We start from the raw sequence: 21,846 nt of genomic DNA on the forward strand, positions 1-21,846 counted from the left end.
AAGACACTTACTCAACACACACACACTACACATTACACTAGGTACCTAACTGTTAAAAATTACCGTACCTACCATGCCAATGGCCATTAGTTGTCGAGGCATTGACCTTTTTTAAATAAAAAAAAAACAATAATTTAATTTGTCATATTAATTTCCTATTTGGTAGCAAATTTTGTGGCTTATTACAAACTAAAATAGTAAATTAGTAATACAAAGTATTAATTTGTATTAATTGTATCAATTAAAATAAAAAATTCTTTTGCGAATCAATTTTTAAATCTTTTTTCTGTCGGTATCTTACTGTGTACAGGTAATGCTAAGAATTACCATAATCTGTTCTCGGGAGTCTTAGTACACAAGATTAATGACGATGAACGACCCAAAAATACGAAAAATGTGCATGGACAGGTAATAATAAAAATGTTTACAACCTAATAGTACTTTGAGGAATAGGCAAAAACGTTGCCAAACTTCAGGGCTTCTTATAATCGGTAGCTCAATGTGGGCTTCCTAACGCTGCTGAACTTCTACAGAGTATATACTTTTTTTCGCAGCGCAAACTGGTGGTAGATACCATGAACTACGAGTGTATGTTTTGATAATAATTCCAGGCATAAGCAGCCCGGGCTTCGTATTGTTAATCATGATTTCAGAGCTACCTATGGTACATTTCTAAAATTTGTCCGAATATATATGAAGCCCAAGCGTATTTACATGTTCTGAGCTTGGTTAAAATATCGAGAGATGGTGTAAAGTACGTTTTTTGGGGAAATAACATTAAAGAATTACGAAGCCCGAATCCGGGCTTCGTAAGGAGGTGTCGGGCTTCGTATGACCGGTGCGATATTGCGTTTTTGGCTTCCTAAAGTCGGAATCCATATATATATATATATATATATATATATATATATATATATATATATATATATATATATATATATATATATATATATATATATGTTCGGAAAGATTTCCGCGGTCAGGTAAATGAAAATTACTAAGTTCTCGGGAAGAACCGCGTTGAGAATTTATAACTCGACGTTTCGGCACCCTTTTTGGAGCCATTATCAAGAGGGGTATGGTTCCGTTCGAGTTCGGGGTCTCAATCTGCCTACTCCCCTCACTCGTGACGTACCAGTAGTGTCTTGTTCTCTAGGAGAACGGTCAAGCGGCACTGAGGTCTCAATCTGCCTACTCCTCAGTGTCGAGTAACGACCTGTCTTCGCCTGTGTAGCTCCTTTTATACTCTCAGTGCGCGCGGGAACTGTATGCGCGGGAGAGGCCTGAGTGGGATCGACTGACGTGGGGATTCGCCGAAGCAGCGGTCGCCATGTTGTCGGCAGTCTTTTGGCGTCATCGCGTGTGTTTAGGCTGTGAGGGCGTTTTTCTATTTCGATGGCTTCACGGATGATTCTCGATTTTAAGGAGCGGACAGGGGCGATGGTTTTTGCTTTCTCGAAATCTATTTGGTGACCTGTCTGAATATGATGTTGGGCAAGGGCTGAAGTAGTGTCGGAATGTTTTACAGATATGGAATGTTCGTAGATACGGTTTTGGATTCGTCGGTTTGTCTGTCCTATGTATGTCCGTGGGCAACTGGAACAAGGTATCTCGTAGACACCATGGTCTTCATTGGGGATTTGGTCTTTTACGGATCTGACAAGATTGCACAACTTGGAGTGAGTAGTGAAGACGGTTTTGATATTTAGAGGGGTAAGAATTCTACTAATCTTGTCAGTGACACCTTTGATAAAAGGTAGAAAGATTTTGGGTTGATCGGGCGGCAAGTTTTCTTTATTAGATGGAATGGGATTTAGATGTTTCTGAATGCTCCTATTGATTTGGGTTTTATGGTAGCCGTTTTGTAAGAGTGTTTGCCTTGTAAGAGTGTAAGAGTGTAAACGTCGAGTTATAAATTCTCAACGCGGTTCTTCCCGAGAACTTAGTAATTTTCATATATATATATATATATATATATATATATATATATATATATATATATATATATATATATATATATATATATATATATATATATATATATATATGAAAAAACAAAAGATGTAGATCTTTTAAACACACTCAGTGATCAAAAGATCCACAGGTACTGATTTAACGACCACTCGTATGAAATCAAACTCGTATATATATATATATATATTTATATATATATATATATATATATATATATAAAGTAGTTTGGTATTATTGACTGACAATATGTAGATACAAGTTTTTATTGAGGTTGCAGTCAGTGTAAGGGGCAGGATGAGAGAAACTCTTTGTTACAATCGAGCTTTCGCAAAATTTATTTGCTTATATATATATATATATATATATATATATATATATATATATATATATATATATATATATATATATATATATATATATAACAAAATTGTTTTTCTTGGGCTTAGGCTCAAAGATTAGGTTTTAAATTTGTAGTAAGCAATGAGATATCAACACTCAATTTTTAATTTGTGTCTGTTCATCGTCGTTAGTGTGTCGTTTTACGTGTTTGGTAAGTTTTTAATATTTTTCTAAAATAATGTATTGTCTTTCATTTGTAATTTTAGAATCAATCTTGACAAAGGTGAGAGATATCCACCGAAACGTTGATTGTGTATAAATGGAAAATAAAATCTAGTTCCAAATTTAAAACCTAATCTTTGAACCTAAGCCCAAGAAAAACAATTTTGTTATATATACTTAGTATGGTTCAAGAACATCAATAAAACAATATATTGGCATGGGTGAAAATATGCCTTACTACCGTAGTATTGAATCTAGCTACGGACGATCAACCGTTCTACAAATGAAATTATACCAGAAATTGCTAACAAAACAAGCCAACCTAAAAAACAGAAGAATTTTTCTTTTGCGCTGTAAAACCTGTGATTTAGTACCAAACTTTTTAAATATAAATACAAAGCATATAAAATTTACTTCTGTAAGCCTTGCACGTAAATTCGAGAAAAATGTTTTTAATCTATTTATAAAACAAGTTTTAAATTTACTTATTACTGACACTGTTATCTCATTGAAAAAGCTAAACTGTGAACTCATTAAGAATGAATCAAATTTAATTAATATATTACCACCAAACATGTTTTATACTTTTAAGAATGAATGTTCAAAACAAAGTGAATATGTTTTTAGCGAAACTAAAAATAGGAACACCAAAAAAATAAATAAATTACTTTTAAAATCAAATGAAAATGAAATTAATTTGGAGAGATCTTGGGTTGAAAATTTAACTGACGTTGTAATACCTAATGATGTACAGGAGATTTTAAGTTTAGGAGACAACTTTGCAGTTCCTATTCATGATAAAAACGAAATTCCTGTGTCTGATATTATCTGTTCGATTGAAAATTCAATTTCTAATTTAAATGGGGATGCACAGCATCAAATAAGAACAAAATGTTGTAATATTTTAACCAATTTTAAAAACAAAAATAAATATTCATTCGAAAATAAAGCATTACATAAAAAAATTCAAAAAACAAAAGCTTTCTTAACGGAAAATCCTAATGTAGTTGTACTAAAACCTGACAAAACTAACAAAACCGTCATAATGGAATATAATGATTACGACCACAAAATGAATGACCTCCTAAAAGACGAAACCATATACCGTCAACTTAAAAATGACCCCACTAACATTTTTCAAAAAAGAAATAATGATCTTATTGACAGATGGAACAAAAATGCTTATATATCACCAAATACAGCAAAATCACTTAAACTACACAATGCTATACCACCAAAAATTTATGGGTTACCTAAGACACACAAAAAGAATGTACCTCTACGTCCTATCGTTTCCTGCATACAATCGCCTTTCGAGAATCTTTCAAAGTTCTTGAAAAATATTATTTCTAATATCACAAATAAAAATCCATATTACATTAAAGATTCCAATGACCTTATTTCTAAAATTAAAAATATTCATATACCAAATAACTACATATTAATATCTTTAGATGTCGTTTCACTATACACTAACATCCCAATAAAGCTTGCCACTGACATCGTAAAAAAGAAGTGGAATGACATAAAGAAGTACACTGATATCCCATTGCAAGAGTTCCAATCATCTGTGGAGTTAACATTAAACTCAACATACTTTTTATACAAAAACGAAATATACCAACAAATAGATGGATGTGCAATGGGTGCGAGTATTTCCAGTGTCATTGCCCAGCTGGTTCTGGAAGATTTAGAGGAATCTGTCATAAGTCACTTAGATTTTAATGTACCATTCTTCTACCGCTACATTGATGACTGTGTATGTGCTGTCCCAACAAATAAAGTGAACGAAATTTTAGAAAATTTTAACAACTACCACCCAAAGCTAAAATTTACTATAGAGATTGAACAGCACAATAAAATAAATTTTCTGGATGTCACTTTACATCGTATTAATAACACAATTAAAACTATGTGGTTCACAAAAGAAACATGGTCTTCACGATATCTCAACTATAAATCTCACCATCCATTCTCCCAGAAGAAGTCGGTAATTATAGGTCTTGCTGATCGATCCATAAAGCTAACAGATCCAGAATATAGACCAACTGCAATAAAAAAAGCAAAAAATGCCCTCCTCAGTAATGCATATCCCGAACATCTAATCGAATCGGTATTTAAATCAAGAATAAACAAATTTTATAACAACACCAACAACAACAAAAGTAGTAGAACCAAGATTACATATACAACTCTTCCATATATAAAAGGTTTATCCGAACAACTGATGCATCTTCTAGCCCAACATAACATAACAGTGGCTCATAAAGGAAACAACCTTTTAAATAAATATTTCACCAAACTTAAAACCAAAACTCCCAAACTCAAAAAATCTCATGTTGTTTATGAGATACCTTGTACAAACTGTGATGGTGTCTACATTGGGCAAACAAGTCAACTGCTTCAATCCAGAATTCGTTCCCACAAATACGACAAAAACAACACCACTGCACTGACAAAACACGAGAATGGGAAGAAGCATACATTTGACTTCGAAAACACAAAAATTTTAAAAACTGAGAAGAACAAAAAGAAGAGGGAGTTTTACGAATCAATAGAAATAAAAAGAAACAAAAATTCAATCAACGATAGGAAAGACACGGATAACCTAAATAGAATTTATTTTAATCTAATTTAATTAATAATAAATCACACCATCAATAAAAAATTCTTAAAATAACATATTTCCACTTTGTATCCCTTCACAACATAAAAGATACGCTCCTGTAATTAACTATAAAATATGTTTGGACAGTAAGCAATGAGATATCAACACTCAATTTTTAATTTGTGTCTGTTCATCGTCGTTAGTGTGTCGTTTTACGTGTTTGGTAAGTTTTTAATATTTTTCTAAAATAATGTATTGTCTTTCATTTGTAATTTTAGAATCAATCTTGACAAAGGTGAGAGATATCCACCGAAACGTTGATTGTGTATAAATGGAAAATAAAATCTAGTTCCAAATTTAAAACCTAATCTTTGAACCTAAGCCCAAGAAAAACAATTTTGTTATATATACTTAGTATGGTTCAAGAACATCAATAAAACTATATATATATATATGTATATATATAATGATGTTGGATAATCGAGTACAAATATAAAAATAAATAAGCAAAATCATTGGCTAATACTCGTAAAGTGAATGTGAATTTAGTTGGAAATATATAAAATGATGAAGGGTCATAATTCCATACATTTCTGTGCAACTATATACACCGGTGTTTCGGCCTATTTGGGCCTCGTCAGTATAGTGTAGCAAGTTAAAAAAGTTGTTTGTTAACTTGTAAAAGGATTACTACAGGAGCAAGGTTACCATTTTTGGTCAGATTGTTAGAAGACCCGCAGTCGCAAGGCTACAACTAACATTGCCAAGGAGGTAAGGCTACCTGAGGAAATGAAAAGTCATAACATTATTAAATAAAAAAGCAATTTTACTTGTAGCCTTGCGACTGCGGGTCTTTTAACAATCTGACCAAAAATGGTAACTTTGCTCCTGTAGTAATCCTTTTACAAGTTAACAAACAACTTTTTTAACTCGCTACACTATACTGACGAGGCCCAAATAGGCCGAAACACCGGTGTATATAGTTGCACAGAAATGTATGGAATGATGACCCTTCATCATTTTATATATTTCCAACTAAATTCACATTCACTTTACGAGTATTAGCCAATGATTTTGCTTATATATATATATATATATATATATATATATATATATATATATAGGATATTAGTGACTGTCGATATAAACAAACAACTAGTTTATTAGGGTTGCAGTCAGAAGGTTGGCCAGGATGTTAAAGAAACACTCTTTTGACTTTTTGTCTAGCTTTCGGAATGGTTTTATTCCTTTAGTCTTGAACTTCCTCTTCCTTTAGTTTAAAAGAGTCTTGAAAAAGGAATAAAACCATTCCGAAAGGTAGACAAAAAGTCAAAAGAGTGTTTCTTTAACATCCTGGCCAACCTTCTGACTGCAACCCTAATAAACTAGTTGTTTGTATATATATATATATATATATATATATATATATATATATATATATATATATATATATATATATATATATATATATATATAAATGATGTTGGATAATCGAGTACCAATATAAAAATAAATAAGCAAAATCATTGGCTAATACTCGTAAAGTGAATGTGAATTTAGTTGGAAATATAAAATGATGAAGGGTCATCATTCCATACATTTCTGTGCAACTATATACACCGGTGTTTCGGCCTATTTGGGCCTCGTCAGTATAGTGTAGCAAGTTAAAAAAGTTGTTTGTTAACTTGTAAAAGGATTACTACAGGAGCAAGGTTACCATTTTTGGTCAGATTGTTAGAAGACCCGCAGTTGCATTCACTTTACGAGTATTAGCCAATGATTTTGCTTATTTATTTTTATATTTGTACTCGATTATCCAACATAATTTTATTTAATAATGTTATGGCTTTCCATTTCCTCGGGTAGCCTTACCTCCTTGGCAATGTTAGTTGTAGCCTTGCGACTGCGGGTCTTCTAACAATCTGACCAAAAATGGTAACCTTGCTCCTGTAGTAATCCTTTTACAAGTTAACAAACAACTTTTTTAACTTGCTACACTATACTGACGAGGCCCAAATAGGCCGAAACACCGGTGTATATAGTTGCACAGAAATGTATGGAATGATGACCCTTCATCATTTTATATATTTCCAACTAAATTCACATTCACTTTACGAGTATTAGCCAATGATTTGGCTTATTTATATTTATATATATATATATATATATATATATATATATATATATATTATTCAAAAAATCACTATATATATATATATATATATATATATATATATATATATATATATATATATATATATATAAAACAGATGAAATAGAGAATGTGGAAAAATCCCCTTACGAACAATTCACACATCCACCATTTCGGGTTGGGAAAAATTTTTCGAATAGAATCAAAGATCCAAACACCAGTTCTTAGAAATGTGTTTCGCCCTCTTCAACCTCTCTGGGCTTATCAATAAAGATGAGAGGTTGAATATCTTTAGACACATTCCAATCAAAAAACAACATTCGAGACCTAGACATAGAAGGTGCGTAAATCTACGGCAAGTCCGACAATGACAGTCTCAAGTTTTAATTCCCTAATTACTTAAAGTAAGTAAAATCTATGTTATTATTAATGTAATTAGGGAATTAAAACTTGAGACTGTCATTGTCGGACTTGCCGTAGATTTACGCACCTTCTATGTCTAGGTCTCGAATGTTGTTTTTTGATTGGAATGTGTCTAAAGATATTCAACCTCTCATCTTTATTGATAAGCCCAGAGAGGTTGAAGAGGGCGAAACACATTTCTAAGAACTGGTGTTTGGATCTTTGATTCTATTCGAAAAATTTTTCCCAACCCGAAATGGTGGATGTGTGAATTGTTCGTAAGGGGATTTTTCCACATTCTCTATTTCATCTGTTTGATTTCGTACGAGTGGTCGTCGAACCATTAACCTTGGATCTTTTGATCACTGAGTGTGTTTCAAGGATCTACATCTCATGTTTTTATATATATATATATATATATATATATATATATATATATATATATATATATATATATATATATATATATATATATATATATATATATATATATATATATATATATATATGTATATATATTTATATATATTATGTGTATGTATATGTTACAGTTCAGGTTGATTCTCAGTTAGAGTTGACTATTCCTAGTTCGAGTCAACTCCAACTAAAACGAGCAGTAAAATTTGATTTGAAAAATTTAATTCAACTTTTACTAGTTTGAGTTGACTATTCCTGGATCGATTCAGTAAATGTTGATTATACGAGTATAATCTCACTTGCTTTTTTGATGACTGTGTGTCTCTTTATTTTAACCGTTTCAACTACTTATCATGATTTGAACATATAGGCCAGGAAATGAAGCTGAAAAAATGGAAAAACCTCGCAATTTTTTCGTCCAGCATCGATTTGTACAAAAAATTTGGAATTAGGCTCATTTTACCCTCTAGTACATTTTCTATATTGAGCCGTTGTACGCTTTTGGTTTTTTAAGGATGATAACTACCCCTAATTATTGTAAAAAATTATAAAATAACATTTTAAACTTTAATATGGTCAACATTTAGTTTTTATTAGTTAAATCATCATTGTTTTATGCTTTAGGATATAATATTATAATATTTCAACTCTTAAAACCACCCTTGTTTGAGCTATATATAAAAAAAATATTTATCCTAAAATAATGATTTCGGCTTGCATCGATTTGCATAAAAATTTGGGATTAGGATCATCTCACCCTGTACTTCGTATTCTATATCATGCCCAAGGGCGTTGATTATTTTTAGGGGTGTAAACTACCCCTTATTGTCAAAAATTATAAAACATTGTAAACCTTAATATGGGTAAAATTTGGTTTTGATTGGTTAAATAATGACTGTAGGCTTTAGGATATAATATCATAATACTTCAACCCTTAAAAATCACCCTTAATAACATTGCAATTTTTATAAGTAATTTAATAGATCTATACAGAAAAAAAAGCAGAATTACGTACAAAAACATTTATTTACACAAAAATACGAATTTACAAATACAAATACAAATAGTTTCTTAGTCATCTTCATCGAGATCGATGTCATTCATCTTCGTCTTTGTCTATAACTGGTGGGCTATCTTCTAGCTATAAGAGCTAAATTATATATAAAGACTTTGTAAATTAAATTCCGTAAGATCCCTTAGTTTTTAAGTAGGGTGAGTTTAAAGGGCTCGAATAAGGAGTTGTTTGCTTGTAAATAGAGGTTTTACGCAGCTATACATCGCTAAACGTTCACTGTAAAGAAAATCTTTGCAAAGGTTAATTTTAGTTATTAAAAAAGATACAATTTAATACCTACTTTATATTTTTTTTGTATCTCTAATATTTTCGGGGATATTTTGAATAAAAGATAAGAGATATTTTGAATGAGATATTTGACCAAATTTCAAAAACAAAATTATCTCTCCAATCTCCAATTTTATCTCTTTTAACTCCAATTTTTCTAAATTTTAAATAGGTCAAACTTCTTGGGTGTATTGATAATACACATATAAAAAAAATTACAGAAGGCCGAAGATCAATTTGAATTAGGAGGGTAGTTTTCACTGATTTTTTGGATGAAAAAAATAGGTACGGACCTTATTTTGATCATAAGTCGCTCAATTTTTATGCTAGAAACTTTTTTTTGAAAGGTCTAATTTTATACTTAAAAAAATATTCTGTAAGTTTTCCTCGAAAAACGCAGAGTTTTTCCTTTATTTGGTTTGGAATATTTCAAATTATGCATTTGACGAAAAAAGCTAACCTTTAACATGCCGTATCTCAGTTTGTAGAAAAATTATAAAAAAGGATTTTGTTTCTGTTTCTAAAAGGCTACCGTTTTTTATTCATTGTATATTTTTTGAGTTATTCTCAAAAAACACTCTAAAAAGTCGATTTTTTGTCGAAAAACTGTTACGTTCAACCGCGAATACCTCGAAAAATATTAGTTTTACGAAGAAAACTTAAGGAACAATTTTTTAGAAGTGCATTTTCCATCGATTTCCCTTTGTAAAATATAATGAAAAATTCCCGCCACCGAGATGGGGTGGCAACCACCTCTAAGGTTTCATCGTACAGCGGCATGATATAGAAAATTATCCTTGGGCTATTCCCTACCTTCTGTGAAGATTTCAAGTAAATCCATGATAAACGAAAAAGTTGCCAGCCAAAATCCTTCATTTCCTGAACTAATATCCAGTAACATTTAATTTCTAAATAGAATCGGTTGTTTGTGTTTACTAAATGGCATTGGGAAGAGTATACTTTAACTAGTTGGAGTCTACTTTTACTATGGTTTGTTTTTTAACCAAGAGGAGTGATTCAAATTTACCGCGCTGTATTGCTCGTTTGTAATTGGTCCAACCGCAGGCAAGTTTACTCCACTGTTATAAAATTTTGACACTAATGACATTTTTCAAGTTTTGACACTAGTGACATTTCATGGTTGTTATATCGGCGATTTTTGTGTTTTCTGTGTTATTTCTTTAATTTTTAGATTGTTATTCTGCTTTTATATAAAAAACCAGTTGTCTTTGGAACTCTTTAGCGACGTATTAATTTAATATAATATTTATGGATTACCGGTGAGGGCCGACTAGATCAACCAAAAAAGAAGATGTATGTGGTTATTATTCTAGTGACTTTCTTGGGTGTGAATCTGTCTTTTTAGTTTACTCCTCCTGGTTAAAAAATAAACATTAGTAAATGTTGAATAAAAATCTTCATTTTATATTTATAATCAACATTTACTGAAACCAGCCGTTTGAGTTGACTCAAACTAGGAATAGTCAACTCCAACGGGATAATCAACTTGAACTGTAACATATACATAAATAGCATAGAACGTACGCAACGCGTATATAATATAGGTATAGCACTTATTTTTGGATGGGGAAAATTATTGAGCTCATAATTTATATACCATAAGAAGTTTTCACTTCTGTCGGCACTCCCATGAGTGCTTTAAATTTTTTTAGTATTTTTTGGCTTTCTGGTAATTTTTAGGTATTAAACTTTCAAACATTATTTAGTTTTAAGGCGGTACGAAGTTTGCCGGGTCAGCTAGTTAATAATAACAAAAAATTCTTGGACTAGTGTGGCAAAGATTAAAAAGTATAAATCAATAATTTATGAATTTTAGATTGTAATAAAAAAGCGTCAGCTGCATCATGTACGTTGCAAAAAATTTTAGCTGGCCAAGTGGACCTGCCGTGGAATGCTGTGGAATGCCGTGGTATTTTTCTAAATACTATTATAAATAACTTATAAATTATATAAACTTATAAATAAATTATAAATAACTATTTTTCAAAATAAAATGTCAATTTAAAAAACAAAAAAAATTTTCCGCGCCAGGATTTGAACCCGGATCTCCTGAGTGAAAGGTAGGAGCCAAGTAAGCAAGTCTATCAAATGTTCTGAGTAACGTATATAAATATTTGACATTTAAGTTGTAGCGTTTGTCTATCAACTTTCATATTTTACCTTTTCTTGTCTAAAATCCCCGGTTTTGGGCCAGCTGACACATCATTTGTTAATAAGCTTTGGAACACCTACCTAAATAAAAAGAAAACAGCCATGCTAAAATGCTCCGGTCAAATTTGACACTACCTCCTTGGCTAATATACGTACAAAATTTATTTCGCCGAAGAGATGACGGTCGCGAAATAAATTCTTTTTCCCATCCAAAAATAGGTTTTATATTTATTTTAAATTTAAATACTTCTATATAATTTATATATAGATATACATAATATAGATACGTACAAAATTTATTTCGCCGAAGAGAAGACGGTCACGATGACGGTCGCGAAATAAATTCTTTTTCCCCATCCAAAAATAGGTTTTATATTTATTTTAAATTTAAATACTTCTATATAGTTTATGTATAGATACACATAATATAGATACGTACAAAATTTATTTCGCCGAAGAGATCACGGTCGCGATGACGGTCGCGAAATAAATTCTTTTTCCCCATCCAAAAATAGGTTTTATATTTATTTTAAATTTAAATACTTCTATATAATTTATGTATAGATACGCATAATATAGATACGTACAAAATTTATTTCGCCGAAGAGATGACGGTCGTGATAACGGTCGCGAAATAAATCTTTTTCCCCATCGTAAAATAGGTTTTACATTTATTTTAAATTTAAATACTTCTATACAATAATTTATATATACATACAAATAATATATAGCATAAGCGATGACGGTCGCTATGACGGTCGCGAATGCAATGCTTTTTCCCCCATCCAAAAATCGCACAAAGTCCCTAAAGAAGTTTTCACTTCAAAAATCAGTATGTTTTCGGGCATAACAATGTACATTCACAAATTTTTTCACAGTTTTTATAGCAAAGGATCGCTCAAAAAAAAATTTTTTTTTTGAAAAAACACATTTTTTACGATAGGGGACACCTGGGTCCACGTAGGGAGCTACAAATTTGGTTAGGGGTTTTTTAGATATATACTTTCGATTGCCCTATCCCAAGTAAGAATCCAGCCGAGTGCAGATTTTACCATTTTATAGCCGTTGTGTTAATTTAAATCCCAGTATTTTGAAATATAAGTACTGTGAACCGGTGAAACTTACAGATCATATAAATAATATATAAGTACAAACTAGGGTCTGATTTTCAAGATTTTTTTGCCAAAAAAGGAATTAACATTATTTTGAGCTTTACTTGCTTAATTTTGATACTAGAAACTTGTTAAAAAAAATAAAAATAAAGTTTTTAACACTTTAAAAAAGTTGTGATAAGTTTTCACCGAAAAGTGCTTAATTTTTGGTTATTTACGTTTAAATATTTGATTTGGAATTTGTCGAATAAGAATCTACTTTTCATTAGCTCCAGCTATGCTTATATTACATACCTACTTCATACATACACCATTTTACTTTAATAAGTATACGCTATATTTTTCCTAAGAATATTTTTTCGATAAAATACTTAATTTTGGAGTTATTTGTGAAAAACCGTCTAAAAACGTGTTTTTTTTTTGTTGAAAAATGAACATATTCGCTCGCAAATAACTCAAAAAGTAATGATTTAGTAAAAAAAAAACTCTATAGAATAAAAGTTGCTTAGAATTAATCTGTTTATCCATGTCCGCACTTATTTTGAATGTATGTTTTTTCACCCTCGAAGGGGTGGCACTTATACCCAGGGCAAAATCACATATCGGCACAATATCTCTTTTTTTCTTTGGCATATATTAGCTATGGACTATTAATGAGAAGTTGTTGCGTAATGTCGGTTAAAAGACTTGTATAGTATACTAGAAGGTCAGCTAGATTTGATGCTGTTAAAGCAGTACAAATGTTACGTAGGAAAATGAATAAGTATCTTTAGCAAAGTAATAGAAGTAACAAAAGAAATATTATGTTTTTTACATTGTCGTAATTTATTTTTGGAGTAACTACTTCCAAAACAACATAAATATCTGTAAATTTGTTTTAAGTAAATGGTCGCTATAAAGGGGCCTACTTCTTATGGCCGCCTAGGGCCCCATGATGCCTTACACCGTCACTGGTTATATGAAGGAATGGATATAGGACGATTGCGCCGATTTTACCTGAGGTGCGTTCAGCTGAGGGCACGATTGCGCCAAACTAATTCAGATAGCCGCTAATCCCAGGGTATGATTGCGCCACCTCCCGTGGTGTTGTAATATTTCAATGTCTTCCTTGTTGGTTGTGGCTGTACTACCGTACCTTAATATATTAAGAAATTATAAGAAATAATTTCAAGAATATACAATTACACATACGGACTTATGTATACTCGTATCTACACCTAATTAATTAAATTAAAACTGCATTTTACTACGGTAGTGAAATGAAGCTGACTTTAAAAAATCCCATCTACTTATTTCACATTTGTTTTTCAATTAATGCTCGTAATAACTTCTTAATAATAAGAAATAAGTATTCTTTATATTTTTGTTCGAAATTACATTTGGGTGAATACTATTTAGTTTACCGTAAAGATTGGTTTTATTTTGTATTAAAACATAACATAAAGTGCAAAATATTAGGATGGGGACAATAAAAACTTCGTCCCGTACCCAAGGATTAAATCTGCGACCGGCGCAATCGTGCCTACAGCTTATAAGACCCTTTATCGAGACCGGATTATAACAGGTAGGTACTAACGGCGCAATCGTCCCCTGGCCGAAGGAAGCGATTACCTTGATCACAGCGCCCGGCAGAATTCCTCTTGGTTATCAATGGAACGCCGCTTGAGCTTGGAGATAAAGCGGGGTTTACACTGGTTGTACTCTCGACGAGTTTAAGCTCGGTAGGTCTGGCGTGTTTGCGCACTTCAGTCTCTTTCGCTCCTGGCGTGAAAACGTGCTTATCGGTCGTTTGCACGGGGAAAATGTACTTGGCAGCGGTGATACGGTTCTGGTCGAGCTGTTGCAGTTCCGTGCTCTCCGATATGACGGTTAATTGACGTTCTAGACAGGCAGAGTTGCGGTTCAGTTTGCGGTTTGGACTGCCTTCTGGCGAAGTATCTGAAAATTAAAAAGGAGCCATACTTCAGAGAAATAAGGGAAAAAAATATCATGTTGGTGACACAACCCCCTCCAGCCGAAACCAAATTTTTTGAGTAGTATGGGCATCTATAATAATAACCTATATGTTTCCTGCAACCGATTTTGATGATATACATAGTTTTAAACAAAAATGAAGATCAAAAAACGGTCAATTTTCGCTTTTTTCGTTTATTACCAAAAAGTTAAGCATTTTAAACAAATTTGAGAGTAAGAAACTCATAAATCATATAAAAAACTTCAATATGGCGTTCTCTGAATATGTCTATCCTTATTGGTTGCTTAGAAAATTGCAAAATAAATCATAAATTTTGGCTTTTTATAATATTCATAACTTTTGTAAAAATTAACTTAGAACCTTCTTATTACACGGAATGCTGAGACTTCTGGTGCTTAAATCACACGCTAAATTTCAAAGCAATTGGTCAAATAGTTTAAAAGTTATTTAATTTGTTTATCCCAAATTAATTTTTTTTGCAACCCCATAAGTCAGAAAATTATGAAGTTACAGTACCTAATACTTTGGATAGTTTATGAAAGAAGAAGATTTACACTATTAATTTAATTTAAAAAAAATGACAAAAAATAATTCTAAATATTGCAAAATTATTTTTCAAGAACATGTGAATTAAGAAAGGGGGGGCTAACTTCGTCCCTAATTGTCCTAGGACAATTGTTTTTCTTTCTAAACGTGTATAAAAATTCAGTCTTTCTAAATATGAAAAAATAATTTTTCTAAGGGTAACGGTTAAAAAGCTATTCTAATTATTTAAAAGTAAGCAAAAAATCGACATGTTCTTGCAAAATAATTTTACACTGTTTAAAATTACTTTTTGTCATTTTTTTTAATTAACTTAATAGTATAAATGTTCTTCTTTTATAAACTGTCCGAAGTATTACTGTAACCTCATAATTTTCTGACTTATAGTGTTGCAAGAAAAATGAATTTGGGATAAACAAATTAAATAAATTTTAAACAATTTGACCAATTACTTTGAAATTTAAAATATAATTTAAGCACAAGAAGTCTCAGCATTCCGTGTAATAAGAAGGTTCTAACTTAATTTTTACATAAGTTATGAACATTAATAAAATCTCAAAATTTATAACTTATTTTGCAATTTTCTAAGCAACAAATAAGGATAGACATATTCAGCAAACGCCATATTGAAGTTTTTTATATGTATTGAAGTTTTTTATATGATTTATGAGTTTCTTATTCTTAAATTTGTTTAGAATGATTCACTTTTTGGCAATATACGAAAAAAGCGAATATTTACCGTTTTTTGATCTTCATTTGTTTATAACTATGTATATCATCAAAATCGGCTGAGAGAATCGGCTTTACTTTCAGAGAACATAAATCATAGATCAAAAATCATAATATAGGTACTTGGACAAAAAAAGTAATCTTGCTTTTGATATACAGATCGGGTTATAGAAATGATGAATGTGCGTTTGAAGAGTTGGCTTTGAAGCTAGCTTTAGCCACATAATAATTGTAATACAACATATTGGTTTTTAAATCATATAACCAACTTTAAAAAGAAAGTTACATATTAGTTCATATATTTCTCTACTGATATATTCAAACAAGGTGTTAAACGAGGTGTTAGACAAGGATGCGTGTTGTCACCTGACATGTTCAACATTTATGGTGAACATGTCATGAGGATGGCTTTAGAAGGATGGGCCGGTGGAGTAACAGTAGCTTATAGGAAAATCTCCAATTTAAGATTTGCTGATGACACTACACTTATAGCAGCAAATGCGTAAGAAATGTTTGATCTCATGCGAAGAGTTGAGTACGAAAGTAATAAAGTTGGTCTGAAAATCAATAAAGATAAGCTAAAAATAATGGTGGTCGACAGATTCAACACTATTGAACTGACCAACATGTTACAGAAATGCCAGATAGTAAACATCTTTGTCTATCTCGGGTTTAGTATAACTAACGATGGTAACTGTGAAGCAGAAGTTCGGAGACATATTGGTATGGCAAAAAATGCGATGAGTCACCTAACTAAAGTTTGGAAAGACAGATCTATCTCTCAAAATATCAAGATGAGATTGGTGAATGCCCTTATATTCTCAATACTTCTATAAGGGGCAGAGACTTGGACTCTTCGCGCACGCGAGCGCCAAAAAATTGATGCTTTTGAGATGTGGTGCTGGAGAAGAATGCTGCGCATACCTTGGACAGTTCATAGGACAAACGTTTCCATTCTAAACAAACTAGAGATTAAAACAAGGCTGTCCACAATATGTCTGCAACGAATTCTGCAATTCTTCGGTCACGTGGTTCGCAGAGATGACGAGAGTTTGGAGAGATTAATTGTTTCTGGAAACGTTCCGGGGAGAAGATCAAGAGGACAATCACCAACTAGATGGTCCGACCAAATTAAGAATTGTATTCGACCAATTAATTGTATTGTAAATTAATATTGGAAGAAATCACGATCCTCAGTAATAGGGAAACGACAAGAGAGAGAGAGAGATATTCAAACAAAACTTTTACTAAAATAAAACATTTCAACGAAAACCGCGTATTTCTACCTTGAGCCGTTTAGAAGTTATAGCCAGTTAAAATTGGGTAAAATATAAGTGGACACCCGGTATTTTAAACAATAAACTTACCGGAAGATTCTCCTATATTAAAATTCACAGCTAACTTCTCTTCCTTGACTTCTTGCTCTTTTATAACTTTTCTTTGCCATGGCACCACGAATAACCATGTAATTACCATGACGAAGATACCTATGCTGACGCTTATAGTAGAAGCCATCCACAGCGGAATGTTGTCCATGTGGAGAAGCTTTGGACCATCGTGGACGATAGAAAAGATGTTGATCAAAATGGTGAAACTGTAGAAGAGCGGTAGGGACATTAGGCCTGCCTCTAAAGGATCGGGACGTGTGAGGATGAATCGCTTAATAATCCAAAGTAAAATACAGGAAGTGATGCCGCTAAATACTGGTGAAATGAACCACGAACCAACTGAAAAATAAACGTATAATTGAACAATGATGTAATATTTGAGAAAAAATATATTGAAGGGCTTGGCTTACCAATTTTGCCAAGAGTTTTCCATTGCACACCTTGACTTCCTCTCAAAACCAAGCTATAGCCTACAGTAGCCCCTACAATACTGTGTGTTCCGGAAATAGGAAGTTTGAAAAACGTAGCCACTATCAACCAAGTGGCGCTGGCAGTGAGAGCACTGATTGAGCCCAACATCAATTCCTTTTCGGCGTCCTTGTACATATTTATATCCAGAATTCCTTTCCTCATCGTATCCGAAACTTTATAACCTATAAAATATTTAGTAGAAAAAGGAATCAAGTGGCATTTAAGTTTTGAGATATTGAGCTACGAAGTTAAATAATCATTATTTTAAATTTTATTTTTTAAATTTAAATAATTAGTAGGAAAAGACCGCTTTAGATTAAATTCGATTCGGGGCTACCACCATCGGCTGACCATGGTTTCTGCTTTTTAGCGTCATCAGAGCCGCCTGTGGTGTATCCCGAAGCGAGCTGAATCCAAGCTGTCGAGGTACGCATATAAATAAAAGATAAATCAAAAATTAACAACCATTTTCAACCTCGTTGCAACACGAAACTACAGCCGCATCATATTCTAGTTAAATCAGAGAGTGCAGCAAGCACCTCTACCGGTTCCGAAACTTATTAGTCTCTCATCAGGAGGCACATATGCTGCTCTCTCTGACCCAACCAAGACAAACCCCGGCGTGCACGGATTGCGACGAACGAAATGGCAGGGATGCCATAGCGGCAACTGCTAGCAAAAGACTACTCGTAAGTTTTCAATCTAATAGCACATAAAATAACATGAAAAATATTACTCTACATCCCACCAGATTGAAAAACAATGGGAACCTTCACTGGTTACACCTCCGAGGCTTCTAAAATTTGCAAGCCATAACGAATGCTAAGACTAAAGAAGATGAGGGAATTTTACAATGTATAATTCACGTCCCATCTGCTCAGCGCGGTAAAGTTCCAACGAGAATGGTTCCCTTCGTAAATGGTAAAGAGTTTGAAAATGGTTGTTCATTTTTGATGAGCCAAAGGTAGGTTGCTTCTAACTAATTCAGAGTGCGCTAGTCTCATAATGACTGCATGGCTGTCTTGCTGTCTGGCTGTCTGTTCTGCATAGCTTGACTGATGAGCCATAGATGGCGAAAGCGCTCTAAAGGTTGCAGCACAGACGAAGGTGAGAATATTTCTTTCCCGTATATCGTCACCTGAATGTAAAAACTAGGTAACTCGAAATTTTTAGATTTTAAGGTATCTATACCATATTATTTCAAATACCATATAGTTTTCAGTACAAAAAGTAGGTACCTTAATATAATAGGTAAGAGCCATCTACTGGACAATGTAAAAAGTAGGTATAAATATCAAGCGACCTTCTTTGCATGTTGTAAGTATATAACTAAAGGTGGCTCGTTTGTGCAACCTCCGTATCACCGTATCACCCGACCGTTTTGGAAGAAGTGGCTATCTAGACTTACCTAGTTTTAACATTCCAAATTTGTGTACATATTCAGAATATTTACTTAGCACATGTTTAAGACGTTAGGGCATAATAATTGTGTTTTATAAGTAAAGATGATGTCTAGAGGAGAAAATATGGTGTAGTTAGCACGTGAAGTTGAACCTCAGGCGGAAGGTAAGAGTAGTTTGAGTTATTTTTTACGTAAAATGGGTTAAATGGAAATGATAGGTTATGTATTTATTTGTGAGGTAAATCTAGATTTGTTCTTCCCACAACGCTTTTAATAAACGACAAAACTTTAAGTTTAAAATAAAAAAAAATCCTGTTTAACAACCTTAAAGATAATTTATTTTTAAAACGTGGATTATTATAACCTCAAAAATAAATAAATCGTTCACACGTAGATCTGGTTGTAAAAATTTTTGATTTGGATATATTTTTAGGTTCAAACACTAATCCAAAGACTCCAGAGGATAAAGACTTATTTCCAAATAATTTTCTGACACAAGCGATTTTTCTGGAGATGAATCAAAGTATTTTCCTAGCAACGGTTCAGACTCCGATACATCAAGTGTCAATGTAAAATTGACAGGGATGGAAGAACGACCAACAGAAACCGATAAACCTCGACGAAAAAAAAGGCAACCAACCCGTTGGCCAAGAAATATCCGGAAACAAAGAAGACTTGAAGGTCAGGAATATGTTTCAGTTAAAGTAGTTAAACCGGCTGTCCAAATGAAACCTCCCTGCAGGGAATCGTGTAGGCTTAAATGTTTTGTGAGATCCGAAGATGAAAGACTTGCTATTTTTCTATCTTATTATAAACTAGCGAACTACGTACTTCAGCGAGATTTTATACATGCAAACACGGAAAAGACAGTTACAAAATCAAAGACCACGCAAGAAGAGTCCAGAAGGCAATACTCAGTTAAGTACTTCATGCCTATTAATGGAGAAAAAAAAAGAAGGTATATAAATCGATGTTTTTAAATACTTTAGGAATTAATAAAGGTGTTGTGGACACAGCTATGCAGAAGAGATCGGAACAAAATTAGCTCTCTGTGATGGTCGAGGAAAGGGAAAAAGCTTTACTTTAGATCCTGTTTTAACCGATGGAATCAAAGCACATATTCAAAGTTTTCCATGTGTACCATCACATTATTGTAGAGCTAACACTGAGAGAAAATATTTGGATCCTTCATTAAACCTTGTAACCATGTATCGTATGTACAGTAAATGGTGTGAAGAAACACAAAAGCCAAAGGCAAAACTATCTGCTTATCGAAATATATTCAAAGACAATTTTAATCTGGGTTTTCACAGACCGCGAAAAGATCAATGTCGCATATGGGTAGCTTATAATAGTACAGTCGATGCAGACGAAGAGACGATGAGCGAATATAAGACGCATCTGGATAATAAGACCGATGCTCAAAACACCAAACAAATTGATGAAGAAATTGCAGCTGCAAGTGGTAATAAAATCCTAAGCTGAAATTTTGATTTACAGCAGGTTTTGCTTTCTCCCAGCGATCCAACTAACAACGCTTTATTCTACAAACGAAGACTAGCCACCTACAATTTTACTATTTTTAACGTAGCAACAAAACAGGGTGATTGTTTCATGTGGCATGAGGGTCAAGGTGGAAGAGGTAGTTGTGAGATTGCCAGCCTTCTTTTTTCGTACTTTCAATCACTTCCAGATACCATCGAAGAAGTAAGATGTTTTAGCGATCGTTGCGTTGGTCAAAATCTTAACAAATATATCGTAGCAATGTGTATGCACGCTGTTCAAGTGATAAAAAATATCAAAATTATTCACCTTAAATTTCTCACAACTGGTCATAGCGAAATGGAGTGCGATTCAATGCACTCGGCTATTGGAACAGAGTTTAAACGCATCGGCAAAGCACTGTGGCCAGGGGATTGGAGAACAATAGCACGAAGTGCAAGGAAGACAGGAGACAAGCCTTACATTGTCCATGACATTGAATCAGAAAGCTTTATAGATTGGAAGTCATTTGCCCATACACAGCTTACTGAGAAAAGCAGACACAGACAATAAACAGGTTCTTTTCCAAAAAATCTGTTGGTTTCAATTTAAGAAAGACGACCCTTATAAATATGGATATAAGGAATCCTTCAAAGAAGATGTCTTTACAGAAGTGGATTGCAGGAGAAAAGCCTTGCGTATGCTTCCGAGAAATGTTGCTTTACCACGTTGTTATCTAATTAGCGATGCTAAATATAAAGACCTAATGTCTTTGTTTTCTATGAAACCTGCTGCCGTAAGTAGTGAATACTTCAATTTTTATTCAAATTTACCTCACGGAAGAAAAGAACCAGACGAGAATGAAGATTAAAATATTTCATTATTATATTGAAGGCCGTTTTCTTTTTATTTGAAAAATATCCTTAGTTTTCCTATTATTTTCTAGTTTTCATTACAAATTAAATATAGTTACCTATTTTATACTCTTACATTATTTTAGTAGTTTGTTAATGTAATAAGTGGATAACTCTGTTTGTTCTATATTAAAAACCAACATTTTTGTGTATATTTCTTTAAATCAGTGAGTTGACTAGAAACGAAATTATTTTCCTTTAA

The 21,846-nt window shown here is 32.7% G+C and overlaps 1 protein-coding gene across 1 annotated transcript in view; it reads right to left on the minus strand.

Annotated features, from left to right (window-relative positions):
* Positions 1-14,295: 14,295 nt before the first annotated feature.
* LOC126882589 (sodium-dependent phosphate transporter 1) overlaps positions 14,296-21,846 on the minus strand; it is a 91,887-nt gene continuing 84,336 nt past the window's right edge. The window contains exons 4-6 of the mRNA XM_050647562.1: positions 17,786-18,028; positions 17,355-17,714; positions 14,296-14,678 (exon numbers count right to left, since the gene is read on the minus strand). Coding sequence (XP_050503519.1) covers positions 14,296-14,678; positions 17,355-17,714; positions 17,786-18,028 — 986 coding nt within the window. The remainder of the gene's footprint in view (positions 14,679-17,354; positions 17,715-17,785; positions 18,029-21,846) is intronic.

Source organism: Diabrotica virgifera, chromosome 3, assembly GCF_917563875.1.
Source record: "Diabrotica virgifera virgifera chromosome 3, PGI_DIABVI_V3a".
NCBI lineage: Eukaryota > Metazoa > Arthropoda > Insecta > Coleoptera > Chrysomelidae > Diabrotica > Diabrotica virgifera.